The sequence below is a fragment of the Plectropomus leopardus genome, chromosome 17 (assembly GCF_026936395.1).
Source record: "Plectropomus leopardus strain MGB_pleo_1.0 chromosome 17, ASM2693639v1, whole genome shotgun sequence".
NCBI lineage: Eukaryota > Metazoa > Chordata > Actinopteri > Perciformes > Serranidae > Plectropomus > Plectropomus leopardus.
In genome coordinates this window covers 28624611-28638596 of record NC_142192.1, presented here as the reverse complement: position 1 = coordinate 28638596, position 13986 = coordinate 28624611, and the positions used below count along the sequence as shown (strand labels likewise).

Here is a 13986-nt window from a genome sequence, read left to right as displayed (position 1 = left end):
ACAGCCCTTGAAGTCTGCAATGACCGAATTGCAACCAGTATATTATCGAAAGCTTAGCTACTCATACTATATTTTTAAGCCTTAACTGCCATGACGTGTGCCCCCAAATTCCCTCCTGCCTCGGCTCTTGATCCTCAGAGCCATCCATCCCCTCCCGATTTTTTTCTTCTTTCCTTTTCAACTTTTTCTTAATCCCCTTAGATCTCTCCCCTCACTCCCCCCTCTCCTCTTGAGCCCAGAGCCATTCATAACCTGTAGCTTGATGGACAGATGGAGACTGAAGGGAATAGATGGAAAGAGAGAGAAAAAGATTGAAGTGCTAACCCGCTCCTCATTTATGTTGCAGAGACTCATCGGTCTTTAGATTTGATTTCTCTCCCGCTCGCACTGTCATTCAGGAAAGCTTTTGGGTCAAGTGTGTGTGCATGTGTGTGTTTGTGGCACAGAAAAACTGCTCACTAAAAGCCAAGAGAGAGAGAGAGCAAAAGAGAGAGAGCAAGAGAGAGGCAGGAGTAATGAGGAAGCGGATAGGAGGAGGAGAGCCAAGGAGGGAGGGGTGGATTGTGAGAGTGAGAGAATCGAGCAGAAGAGAGTGTGAAGCTGCAGCAGCCGGGAGATAAAAGCTTTTCTCTCCCTCTGCCGGCGTCTGTGAGCGAGGGATAAAGCGGAGGAGCGAAGGCAGTCGAGGGAGAGACGAATCCAGGCTGCCTGCTGTCACTGGAGCTCCCGGCTTCCCCGGATCAGCAGGCCTCAAAACCACTAAACGCACAGCAGGACAAGACACACTCGTGGACACGTATGCGGACGGGCTCAAACAGCTGACCGGGGGGACCGCCCAACCTCGCGGGCACAAACACACACTCTTTCCAGGACTGACACACACTCGCTGTTCCTCCGGCCTCCACCGTATCAATCGGATCAATCCAGCCACGCTTGTCTAAGGGAGCTATGGTTTCCTTTTAGCCGGAGACGCCCTGTATTCCTGTTTTTGCTGGCTGCATGTCTGTGTTTTTTAATGGACATGAAGTGAAGACCCTCTTGTCCTAACTGCTGCTGCTGTGCTGCAAGTTCAGGACTGCCCTTCACTGGATGCTGAATACCTTTGGCTCTGTTCCAGATACACATCTGCACCTGAAGTAGGTCTGAGCTCAGTCTTTGCAAGACCTTTGATAAGCAGACGGAGGACCTGTCTCTTTTTCCTCTTATGCCTCACAGTCCAGCTCACACCCCAGATGCCCCCTCCTAATGAGATCAAGTGGCCGTGAGGAGTTATTAGGGACAAAAAAGCAACACGGAGGAGAAACAGAACAAGAGCTTTTTTTCTCCAGCCTGATCTTTTTTTTTGTCTGGGTGAAAGATTTGGTCTGTATACCCCCCACCTCCTGCAAACTGTGGATTTTGTCAGGCTGTTGCATCGTCGCACTGCACCACCTGATGAAGAGGATGCTTGCTTGAGTAACTGGCAGACTGACAGCAGGACACTGGAGGGATTGAACAGTACCGAAACATAATTCCCGGCCATCTCAGGTCCTCAGGGAGTCTAACATTGAGGTGTAGGGGGGGGTCTTTGTATCCAGTGGAGAGACATGTGATTCTAAAGCTGTCTGGGGAGCTTTAGGTGGAGTCTGTTTGCCTCCTGATTTTGACTGGCACCCTACTGCTGCATTTTTTTGAGGTTTTCTGGACTACGATGGGTTGATTCTACAGGTATTTTGCCGCCTGCGATGATCATTGTAAGGACTCTCCTGTCGATCTCTTCAATGGGAGAAATTACCGTCAGCGATTTTGGATTCCACCACATTGACAACAACAGTCCCTTCAGAGGAGGAATGCACACAAGCTGGAAGGATCGACACTTTACTAGCTCAATGAGCGGGATAAATCGTGGGAGGAATGACAAGGAGAAGCATCAGGGCGGGAAGCCGATGCTCTGATTGAGCATTTAACAAGCTGTCAGAGTATTGGCTGAATCTCCCAGCAATGTGCGGCAGCATTGGCTGACTGCACACTATCTCTCACCCACAACCAATCTGGACGCTGTGCTGCCTCGGCAGAATGAGACACCGAGCTTGTGTCACTACGAGGGATATCGACAGCCTCACCATTAATACTACTTTCACTACGAGCACCGTGACGGATAGGATTCCTGCAGATCCCCGTTGTGTGGCTGAATTGTGATCTTCCCCCGCTCCTCTTGCACTGCAATAACATTACAACAGCACGGAGAGAGAGGCATCATTAATTCATGAGCTAGCGAGATCAGAGTGGAGATAGAGCTCTTGGATTACTCTGGCACCTGCAACCGACAACAAATCTCAACATCACTTTGTTTGTGGTTTATCGAGGATGGAATAAAGAGTCTGAATGGACTTGCAGCAGACAAGGTGTTGTTTTCTCAAATTGGCGAGTTGCAGTCACCTCATAATTGTGACATTGAATTAAGACGCGAGATAAGGCCGCCGCTGATCCCAAATCTCTGCAGTGCACACACATGCTCAGACTTTCACACTTTGTTCTCATGTCACACTCAGACACATGCAGTGTGTGTGAAGCAGCTGGGGCTTCACTAATGGTCTGAATAGCACCGGACTGCACTTCATTCCCCTCTCTCCCACACTCTTCATTCTGCCTGACACATTGCCTTACACCAGGTGACAGCCCACCTGCCAAACAGTTCGGTGATGAATCCGAACCTAACCAAATTTGTTTTCCATCCCTTGTGTGGCTGTGCTGTCACAGCTGTGTCCTCATGTCCTTGACTGCAGCCACACGTCTTCTGGGTTAAACAGACCAAGTAAAGCAGCCAGCTGTATGCACATATACACACATTTATATATTGCAGGGAGAGCAGGACACCCCCTTAATCTCAGTCAGGTGAGGTGAAGGTAAAAGGAAGGACAGGTGGGACACGTCGTCCTGCAGCTGCCTGCCTCGTGACTGAACCAAAAGACCGGATTTGCCTCTCTCACTCCTTCGTTGACAGCTCATACATCCCTCTTTCTATTTACCGGGTTTTATTGAGGATGGCGCCACAGAAAATGGAGCTAAGCGAGCTGTTCCTAACATCACATCACTCACAGGTGTCAGATTAATGAGGGAGCTGTCAGTCACAAGCCAACCCACTTTTTCCTCCATATTGTCTCTTTTTTGAGGGATATAATATTGCTCTCAAACACCTGGAATACATGTTCAAATCTAAATGAACATTAATTTGGACTTTCTGATGGATTAACTGCCTGTTTTTGGTGTTTTATTTTATACACTGGTATCAGTCATGGGGAACTCCATGGGTTGCGTAAGGCCTCCTCGGGAGGGTGAACTCCCTGGAGCCGCCCCACTTTCACCAAAGAAGCGTCTACGTTTCAGACGTAAGCACAAGGGCAAGAAGAGCAGGAAAGGAGAGTTTGAACAGGAGGACCCTGAGCGACGGAGAAGCCATGAGCCTGATGAAAGAGAGGATGAGGACGAAGACGATGAGGAAAAGGAGGTTGCAGTTTTAGAAACAGCAGGCAGTAGCAAAGCATCAACTCTTATAACAGTGCCTGATACCCAGTTAACTCATTCCAAAATAAATCTGCACAGCAATACCCTTTCCCCTGGCACTGTGTATGCCGGTTTAGGGGCCCGTTTGGGCAACAGAATACTTGAAGCTTCCCCAAAGCCCAGCCCAGCCTGGAGAGGGGTTTTCTGCCTTCCAGGGGAGGAAGACACCGTAAGCGCCATCGTAGATGTCTCCAGCATCCCGAGTCAAACCACAACAACCACCCCAGTGAACACAGCTCCAGCTCTGGGTAGCACCACTCCAGGTGGAGGGAGGGTCTGTCGGGTTAAAGAGAAAGTCCAAGGGGTTTTAGAGAAACCTTGGATCCTCCGACAGAAGAAGGAGAAGACAGAGAGGGGGAGGGTGAAGAGAGAGGAAAAAGAGGACGGAGGGGTTAAAGGAGGACTGGAGGGGACAGAAGGTGTGGTGCGGACACCTTCAGGGAGGGAGCAAAAAGGCGTGGTCCACATCCGAGAGGTGGATGGTAAACTCTGCGTGGTTAGGACGGTGTACCCGAGTGATTTTGGCTCTCCAGTGTGGAGGGGGGAAACCGACAGTGAGGTGGAGGTCCGCAATGAGCCCCTCGCCCCATCGCCAGTCACAGGAAATATTTTGAAAATCCAACTGTCTGAGGACGACAAAAGTAGAGCTAAAATGTCTGCAGGAGATTTCCCCGCATCCGTCAACCAAATGCGGATTCAGGAGATGATGGCTGTGAAGGGATTCAGCTTGGGCACCCCAGTTCGTGGACAGGAGCAATCTTCTCTGTTGGAGTCGGGCTATGCCAGCGACCTGCCGCTGACCTCCCCAGAGACAGCGGGCACCACTCCCAGTCAGACGGACTGGGGAGGGCTGACCAGTAGCTCATCAGAGAGACTGGACTCAATGATGGAGAGTCCTCTGCAACAGACGACTGTGAAATACCTGCCGCAGGTTTGCCTTTATCTACCTCTGTCTTATCATCCACACAAATCAATAGCCAACTCTGTCAGATCTTTATCTTTAAGAGTGCAATGATAATTAGTTGATTAATCCAGTGTTTCCCAGCTCCTGGGCTGCTGACCAGTACCTTCCTCTGAGCATTTACTACCAATCTCCATGTAAACAATATGATATAGGCAGAAAAGTTGAAAAACTAGCCTGGGAACCAGATTAATCCCATTCAAAAAGATTTCCATCCAGATCCCAGACAGGCCAATCCCAACTTTTTTTCTAATTTGAGGCATGTTTGATACAGTGATTGACAGAACAGAGTCACCTTTCTCTGCTACGTCCAGCGCAACACATCATGTTCAAAAAACTCAGATCAAACTGTAGGCAGTGCTAATCAAATATCAAGCAATAATCTATTTCCCAACTCAAAGATTTTAAAAACACATTTTAGTGTCGAGCTCCAATGTACAAATGACAATAAAGAATTCTTCTTCTTTTACTCCTTTTTCTTCTTCTTCCTCTTTGATATGCCTGATATCTGATAAGCTGCTATATATATAAACAGCCCATTATGCTTATAACTGATACTGATATAACCACTCCCCGCTTTTCATTGTATGCAATATTAATTCATTGTGTAAAATGATGCCAATATTATCGTATATTGCTACCATTTGGGTAATTTTGCTGTAAATTAAACAGTAGTGACATTGTGCATTGTGCTGTGCAGCCCATAAAGGTTGAGGTCTCTGGACCCCACTTTTCAAACCTGTGGTTTTTTAGTGCTGCAGAGAGGCATTCACAACTCTTGATTTGGATGGTGGTGGCTTTTTGAAGGGTGCCTTTGTTGTCATGTGATGTGCGATCTGTATTTGTGGTCATGAAGGGTTGTGTGTGTGTGTGTGTGTGTGTGTGTGTGTGTGTGTTCTTATCAGCTCTTGAAAGGCACTATGCCTCTCCATTCTTTCCGTCTCTGTCCCCAGAGTCTAATCAACGCAGCACAGACTGTCTCTCCATCCTTCTTTCCCTCCCTCCTCTTCTTCTCCTCCACCTCCTTCCATTGCGTGTTATTTTCCTCACAGCACACACACTCGCTCGCTCCTGACGTCTGTTAAAGTGTGAAAGACAGACAGGCCGGGTGTTTGTTTGTGTGAGAGAAGGGTCATTGCTTTAAATGACAGGGTTTCCTCCTGCTCCAAACGGAAACTTGTCATTTTCTAACCGGTTCAGCAGCACACAATATAACTGTGTTTGTCTGGGACTTTTTAGCTCCAGTGAAAAAGTTTGAGGTTACTCGTGGGCAAAGCTGAAGGATGACATGGGTTCATTTAAACATCATCACCATCATATTCTGATTTGCATTGTGGTCTTTTTTGTTACATTTGACTTTTTTTTTTTTTTTTTGGACTGTATTCAGAATATTTTGCACAGCGTGCTGCCTTCAGGGCTTGATATTATTTAAAATGTTTTGGTACTTGTTTCAGTACCTTACTTAGAGAAATAGGTACATGTTTTATTTTACAAAAAATTGAATCCATAAACCAAACAATAGAGACTTTTTAGATATTAAATGTTCATGTTCCACAGGAAATCTTTTAATTTTAATCAGGAACAGGATTCTGAATTTTACCAGACAGCTTTTGGTATTTGATACATGGTGCTACAGACTCATTTTGGGAGGTCCTAAAACAGCACTGAAGTTGTTAGCCGTGATGCAAGGCTAGCATGCAAGGAAATATTTTTATTAAATCTATTTCTGCAACGATTAATCAATTAGATGTCATCTATCAAATTAATTGCCAACTTATATGATAATTGGTTACTTGGTTTGACCATTTTTTAAAAAGGGTCGAATTTCTTTTCGCTTGTGAATATTTTCTGGTTTCTTTATTCCTCTGTGACAGTAAACAGATTATCTTTTTTTTTTAATTTAGTGAAGCAAACAGAGCAGGTGAGAACAGGCAAAACAGGACAGAGCTTAATACGATGGGAGACATGGCAGGTTCGTTAACAAGCAGACAAACAAACAAACAAACAAGAGAATACCTTTGGGTTGTGAATATTTATTAATTGATCACTTGTAATATTAATGATCATTTAGCTGATTAATTATGATTTCAAAAAACATAAGAACTTCGCTAATACTAAACAATAGCCTACCATATGCCTTTTTTTCCCCAATAGAAGCTCGCAGCAGATCTGATAGCGCTGCATAGGCTGGGAAACATGCTTAGATGTAGAGGCCGAGACATACATGCAGAAAAATCAGACGCAGAGAGAGTTTCTGTGCTAGCTTTCAGCTTTTCACCTTGACAATGAAAAGGCTGCTGCAGCCACTGCAGTGATACAGCAGATGACGGCTGCTTTTCACAACAGCAGCCACGGTTTGCTCAGCTCTCCTCCACAGTAAGAGGCAGAACGGTATGGCTGTGCAGCACAGCCGCTGACGTCATGGCAGCTTGCGTGTAGCGCTTCATGTCTCGTTTGATGCACAGCTGCTGAGTCATGAGAAACACACATAGATACAGTACATCCACAGAGGGCCATGCTTAAAAGGGGTTTTTGACCGGGCTGCGATAATCAATACTCCTGTCTTGTGTGTTCCTGTGTCATGAGAGGGGTGTGTGGATGTGTCAGGATGCCTCTGCGTTCGGTTTAAAGTGCAGCTGTCCTTTCATGTGGGTGTGTGATGCCCTTCTCTGCATAAATAGGGATTTGAAATGCGCATTCATCAGCGAGACGGCTGGTTCGTCGAGCCTCGGGGGGATTCCTACCGCTCAAATTTATCCATATACCCGTCCTGCAGTGTCTGAAGCCATCCATCCATCATCTGTCCATCCATCCTTTATCTACTCATCCTTCCATTTTTGCTTCAAAACATAAAGCCAGAGGTACTTTTTTTGTTTAAGTGGCAGTAGAACAATTAAACCATCTCATTTCTCGTGTATTTTCTTTTCCTGTCTACCCTCCATTCTCCCCTCGTTGCCCCCCCCCATCCCTCGCTCTCCCTCCTCTCCACACAAACTTCAAAGAGGCCATGTTTCTATATCAGGGCTGGTCCAGAGCCACAGGGGGGCTGCTGGTGGATCATGGATATTTGTGACTGAATCATTGCTGCTGCCACCACCTCAGACAGATCTGTCAGTGCGTTTACATGCACAGTTAAATCCAGCTACAGTTATAGCTCCATAAGGCTATTTAATTACACTTGTCCCATTATAGAAGCACAGAGGGAGAATCAATTTATTGACAGAAGTATGTCAGGCTCTGTCACATAGGTGGAGATATGACCCCTGTCAGCTTTTTGGACCTTCTTCCGGTTCACCTATTATATCACATACCAAACAAGCTAGCAGGAGGCAAACAGGTTGCATGTCGTACGGTGACAACATGGATAACTTTTTGCCGTTGTACATTTTGGTCGTATTTTACTCTTTCCTTGGTAGCTTTGTCTTGTTTTATTTTCTTCCATTCTACTTGCCCTGTCCAAATTGGTGCGATTTCTAACAAAAAGATGGGAAAAAGGCAATGAGCAACTTGGTAATAAATGTCTCACAAATCAGTAGTATTAAAAAAAATATTTTCAAAAAAAAGCTAAAAGGAAAAATGTCTAGGGATTTTTTTTTTTCAGAAAAAGACAAGGAAAAACCATATTTTTAATGATCATAATATCATATTTAAAATTATTTTTTTCAAATATATTAAATTTATGTGTTTGTTTTTTCTTACTTTTACATTTTTTATTTTTTAAACTACTTTTCAGGCGATTTTCCTGTACTTTTAACTAATATCTTGCTAATTTGGGGACATCTCTTGTGTTATTGCTCATTGCCCTCCTTCCATGCTTTTGAAAGTGGAACTGCTCTTGTTTCAAAGGGTTGAAAGTCCAGTTTTAGTCTGACTAACACAATATTTCGACTTTTTCCAACATCATGTAAATGAGCTGTGTGTGTTCTTCTGTGCAGCACGCTTCTATATTCATCTGCACTGTTAGTAACGCTGCATCTCTATACTTAAATATCCCACATGAATATATACAGTACATTTAGACACCTCGCAGCAGAGATGCGTTGTTTCAACACCAGGACTTTAAAAATATACACACTTTGATATGTATCATGTATAAATTTGTGCGTTGTAGTTCACTGTAACCACAGTCTGTCTGTGAGAGGCATGTGATAAGTGCTGCGACCTGTTTTTGTGTGTGTAACCTATACTTACACTGAACTATACTTGATAGAATTAGTACGTATTACGTTCACACCTACAGTACTGATGCATTGATTTTTTTTTTGTGTGAACAGCTTCCTGCAGTGACTTTAATGCAAATGTGCATCTAAATGTTTAGTTTGTCACATATTTATTCGGTCATTTATTGAGGCAGAAAGTCCAGTTGTGCCACAGATCTTACAGTCTCCACAACTGGCATCATCATAGATGTCCAGTAGAGACGGACCTGTGGGACATCTGTTGTGCTGTGAGACATTTCACGAGCGATATAAGAGAAAATAAATAATCTCATCAGGTAGTTGATTAGTGGGTTTCTCTGATGAGTTAAGCTTCAGAGGAGTTTGTTCGGTTAATTAAACTGTTGGTATCTGCTTTGTTTTCTGGCTGAACTCCCAGCAGGATCATTTAGAAAGCAGCTGATGTTATGTTATCATGCTGTAATAACCACACTGATTGTTAGCTTCACAAAATGCATTACCTTGTGTGCAATCAGATGTGTTTACAATCGAGAGGCAAAGTCCCACCTCTACTGGTGTCCCCCAGTGGTCATTAATGGTAAGAGAGAAAAATAATTTTTCAGCCTGTTTGAATTGTGCCATGAATTGCACAGAAGTAATAAGTCTAACCTCTCCCTCCTTTTTGGTCATTTTTTGTCCTTCAATCCAAAGAGTACCTGTTTCTGAAACCTACACGTGAAGTAGCACTCCTCAGCCAAACTTTTTTTTCTTTGTTTTTTATTTAAATTGCTAACTTGTACGTTTTATAAACTTCAGTGCTCAAGCATGCAGAGGTTGAATCTTGAACATGCACGTGAAAAAATGCTTCTAACTCAAGGTTAATTTGCTTTTTAATTAGCTTTTGACCACAGCTCATGGTCTTTTTTCAGAAAATTAAACAGACTAAAGTTCTGTGCTTGATGATAAAAAGCTTCATTCTTTGAAGAATCGATACAGCAGTGAGATATAGTCAAAGCTTCAAAAAGAAAGCTGAGCCTTGAGGTTAGAATATTTTATTACAGAATATTTCATCACAATTCTTTTGCTACCAAAAGCTCCAAGACAGATGCTCAAGGACATATTTAAATCACCTTTAAAAATCTTTTTTATGTATGTATACATCTTATGAATAAATGAAGGGCAGACATGCACGGCAGTAAGTGGTGGATGAGATGCTGTTGCAGAGGGAGTGTAGGCTTTCTGTGCAGATATGCAGCCTTCACACAGAGTGCTGTATCAGTATTCAGATGGAGGATTGGATGCTCTGTAGTTCTCTGCAAAAGAGGTTGTAGATGCATAAAGAAAGATGGAGTTCACAGCAGAATCTACATTTTGTCGATTCCCATTCAGAGCACACGCTCCTTTATGTTTCCTGTATGTATGCATTGTGTGTAAATAATGGCTGGAAATCTGTGTGTGGTGTTCAGAGGAGTGTTTGTCTGGGGTAACCGTTGGCATGTTAAGAGCTTGACAACATACGGGTAGCTCTTACTGCACAGTGTCACAGCTCCTTTTTAACATTTTAAGTGTCCTAATTATTCTGTAGAGCTTTTCTAAACCATGTTTTTGTACGTATGTGCAGATTGATGTAATTTTCTTTGGTTTACACTCTGTGTAAAACTACTGTATATGCAGTGTGCAGTTGCCGTTCATCCCCTCCCCTCCCTCTCTGCTGCTGGCCTTGGTACTCTTTTTCATCTTTTCTCTCTCCCCCCTCCCCCTCTATGTCTTTTTTGGCTGTTGCTGCAGTCTCCTGGCACACACTGGACTTTCATACTGTTCTATATTAGCAGCAGGGACAGACTCAGAGAAACAGGGAGGAGTGTAGGACACTTAGTGAGGGAAGAAGGGATGACAGAAGAATACTGATGACAATAACGGCAGCCAAGCACCAACAGTTACTGCATATACATCACTCACCCTTTGTCAGCATGGACAGACAGAGCTAACTGAGAGGAAGAAGGAAGCAGGGAGCAAAATGGCCAAAGTGGTCGTGTAGCTCAGTTGGCAGAACGTGCAGATAAAGTAGCTGTCAGTCTCCATGGAAGCCTGGTTTCTCTTCAGCCTCTGGCAGACATGGACTTTATGTCCTTGAGGTGCTTTCTGTTTTATTTTAGTCCTGGCTCAAAGAGTGCAGGACTTGTTTGCACCATCTTATAGTTCATACCAGAAAGTTTACAGGATGAAAGGTGAACATTTAAAAGTAGATTGGGAGCTTGGCTTGGCTGACTTTTCATACCTTCATACCCCCCTTTCATTTCAGCAGAGTATATCATAAAAATTGACATTCATCATACTGTGTACTTTTACTTATCTATAGCAGTGGTTCCCAACTGGTGGGTTGCGGTCAAAAAGTGGGTTGTGGGTCCATTCTGAATGGACTATAAGTAACTCTTGAATGTGTCAAGTTTAAAAAAACAAACAAAAAACTCTTTATTTTGAAGTACAGTATATTTTCTCTACATGGCTTTAATTTGAAGTACTGTTTCTTTTTTTTTCTTGCAATATGTTTTATTTCTTTGTGCTCTGAGCTGACATCTTGTTTACATTTTGTGAAATAAAATCAAATATGCGGTATATTATCGTATGTGTGGACCTCAAACTAATGACAAAGGAGAAATCTGCATCCTGTGGCTGGACCAGTTGGAAACCACTGATATACAGAAAACAGAAAAATACAGCCGTACATTTTCTGAATTCAACACGCTTTTTATCCCTTCATCCCTTTCTGCTGTTGCTGGCCAGCTGTTGACAGTCCTGTAACGTTATCGCCACCACTCGCAGTTGCCGTTCTCATCTCAACTGTTCCAACAGTAGTGACTGACTCCTGGTGGTGCATGCTGTGCACTATAATACATCCTGAATACACCATCTAGGTATCAGTTTAATAGAAAAAGAAGTGTCCAACGTTTTGACGGTATTTAATATCATATCACGTTTTCTAAATAATCTGGCATACTGTAATATTGTGATACCGCCCAGGCTTACTCTGAAAACCTGATTCATAATGCAGAATCGAACCCGTCCTTGGCTGAGAAAATAACACATTCTGCACATGGATCCTGTATCTCTGACCTCGTCTCTGTTATTCAGCACATCAGGGAAAAACAACAGCGGGAAATGACTTGAATGTAGAAGAGGCAGCAGATGAGAGGGCTGACAGATTGATCAGCATCTGAGGCAGAACAGATGAAAGAACATGAAAAACTGAAGAGACAGATCGAGACTGGGGGGGGGCATGAGACAGAAGGAGATGAAGGAGAGGAGGCGATGTGTGAGGGGTAGGAGGGGGGTATACGAGTTAATGAGAAGGCTAGACTGTAGAGGATGAGATAAAGAAACTGCAAATGTAATTAACTGAAATGCACATTCTTCTCACACACACTGAGCATTATTGATTATCAGAAAGATAAATGAGGAGTTTGAAGGTTGAATTTAAAGACATCTCCCATGAGTTTGTGTCTCATGAAAGCAAAGTAGTTGGTTGTTTCTGCCGACTCATTGTTGCTCAAAAAGCTAACTTTGTTTGCTGTTTATTACTATGGTGACTGCCTTGGAAATGCTTTAAGATGGAGCATTAGAAGAGCAGCAAGATCTAAAAAACGTATTCTTGATTCCTTTAATTCTTTATGTAAATGTAGCATTAATAATTTCTCAAAGTTGAGTCAGGATTGTGGACTTGCAGCTTAGTTTATTTCCGTACATCCAGCAACAAAACTCTACATTTCAGCACACAGTAAAAGGAGAATCTCAATTTTAACCCCCGTTCTGTCTCCCTGCTCCCTCCAGATTTCAGAGATCTATGTGAGCGGCGAGTCCGGCGACCTCACAGCCAAAGAGAAGCTGTTAATATGGAGCCAGCAGGCGACAGAAGGCTACCCCGGCCTCCGCTGTGTCAACTTCACTTCCTCCTGGAGCGACGGACGCATGTTCAACGCTCTGCTGCACAGATACAGGTGAGAGGATAAACAGCAAGATAGTGTCATCTTTGTAGTCGTTAATGATTATAAAGTCTGGATTTTTCAAGCTGAAACCCTTTTTACAGGGAGATTGTGCTGTAGGGCTGCTACTACCTTCTTTATGCCTCCTTTGCATTTTGACTCAGAATCAAATTATGGCGGCATCATGCTCCTGTGTTTGGTTTTAGGCAACATAACAGGATTGTTATCATAAATAAATACATTTTCCATCTCTCGTCAATAGAGTTTTAATGATAGCATTTGTAAAGTGTTCTATACTTGACTAACAATTATGAATATTGTTCTTATCACAACTCATCATTAATGTTGGCAGTAAAAAAAAAATAAAAAAAAAAATAAGGCTTGATAAGGTGCCAGTGTGCATAAAAAGAGCATCAAAATAGAGCTTGTTCATCGTCACAAAAAAAAAAAATCCCAGGGAAGGACCCCCCTAGTCTGCTGATTCAACAGTTAGGAAAGACAGACGCACACATAAAACACGTCCTCTGTGTGTTTGTTTTTACAGGCCAGACCTGATCGACATGGAGGTGGTGTCGCGGCAGAGCAACCGCGAAAACCTCGAGCAGGCCTTCGAGATCGCCGAGTCGCTAGGGGTGACCAGACTGCTGGACGCTGAGGGTGAGACTGTTATTCTGAAACATTTTAGTGACTTTTTTCTGGTGAGCTCTTTATACGGGGACTCTAAACAAAATGTTTAAACAAAAGAAAAAAGTCAACAGCTTGGTTAGATTTTTGTTTCTTGTTTATTTCCATCTTTTATTTTGGGATCATGCCAATAAAAGGACGCGCCAGCCAGCTCTAATGACTGACTGATTGATGCTAATATGTTTTTCTGGCTCTAACCTTGATGCTTCTTCGTGTTTCCATTTTGTATTTTTTCACACAAGCACTTTAAAATCAGCTACCATGCGATATTATTTTCCTCAGAGCAGAGTCATTTTGCTATTTCTGAGCCCAGTTTGCCAGCTGCATCAATAACTGTTAAACATTTCAATAATGTTACCACATATTACCTGTCACTCAAGTTTAAAGCATCGCTCCGTGTTGCTGCAAAAGAATTGGTGCTACATCATGTGCTCAAACTGGTCAAGGTAAAATCACTGGATGATGTGATTTCTAGTGATTCTTAAGTGTTAAGTTGATGTCGCATCTGTGCATTTATAATTGTGCAATCAATGATTCTCTCACACTGAAAACACACCAAGCATCTGCATTAATCTTCTTTCAAAAACATGGGAAGATGGCAGTTATTAATGAACAAAACAATGACACAAAATGGGAAAGAAATTAGTGAAAAATACAAGAA

General features: G+C 43.1%; 1 protein-coding gene across 20 annotated transcripts in view; it reads left to right on the top strand.

The window, feature by feature from the left end:
• Positions 1 to 13986, top strand: part of macf1a (microtubule actin crosslinking factor 1a) — a 281961-nt gene that overhangs the window by 139368 nt on the left and 128607 nt on the right. For 10 of the 20 annotated variants that reach the window (XM_088090424.1, XM_088090432.1, XM_088090426.1 and 7 more), the window contains 2 exons: positions 12490 to 12656; positions 13186 to 13298. In XM_088090424.1, coding sequence (XP_087946550.1) covers positions 12490 to 12656; positions 13186 to 13298 — 280 coding nt within the window. Of the gene's footprint in view, positions 1 to 568; positions 4475 to 12489; positions 12657 to 13185; positions 13299 to 13986 lie in introns of those variants that run through there. The other 10 variants (XM_088090423.1, XM_088090422.1, XM_088090419.1 and 7 more) reach the window with 3 other exon arrangements.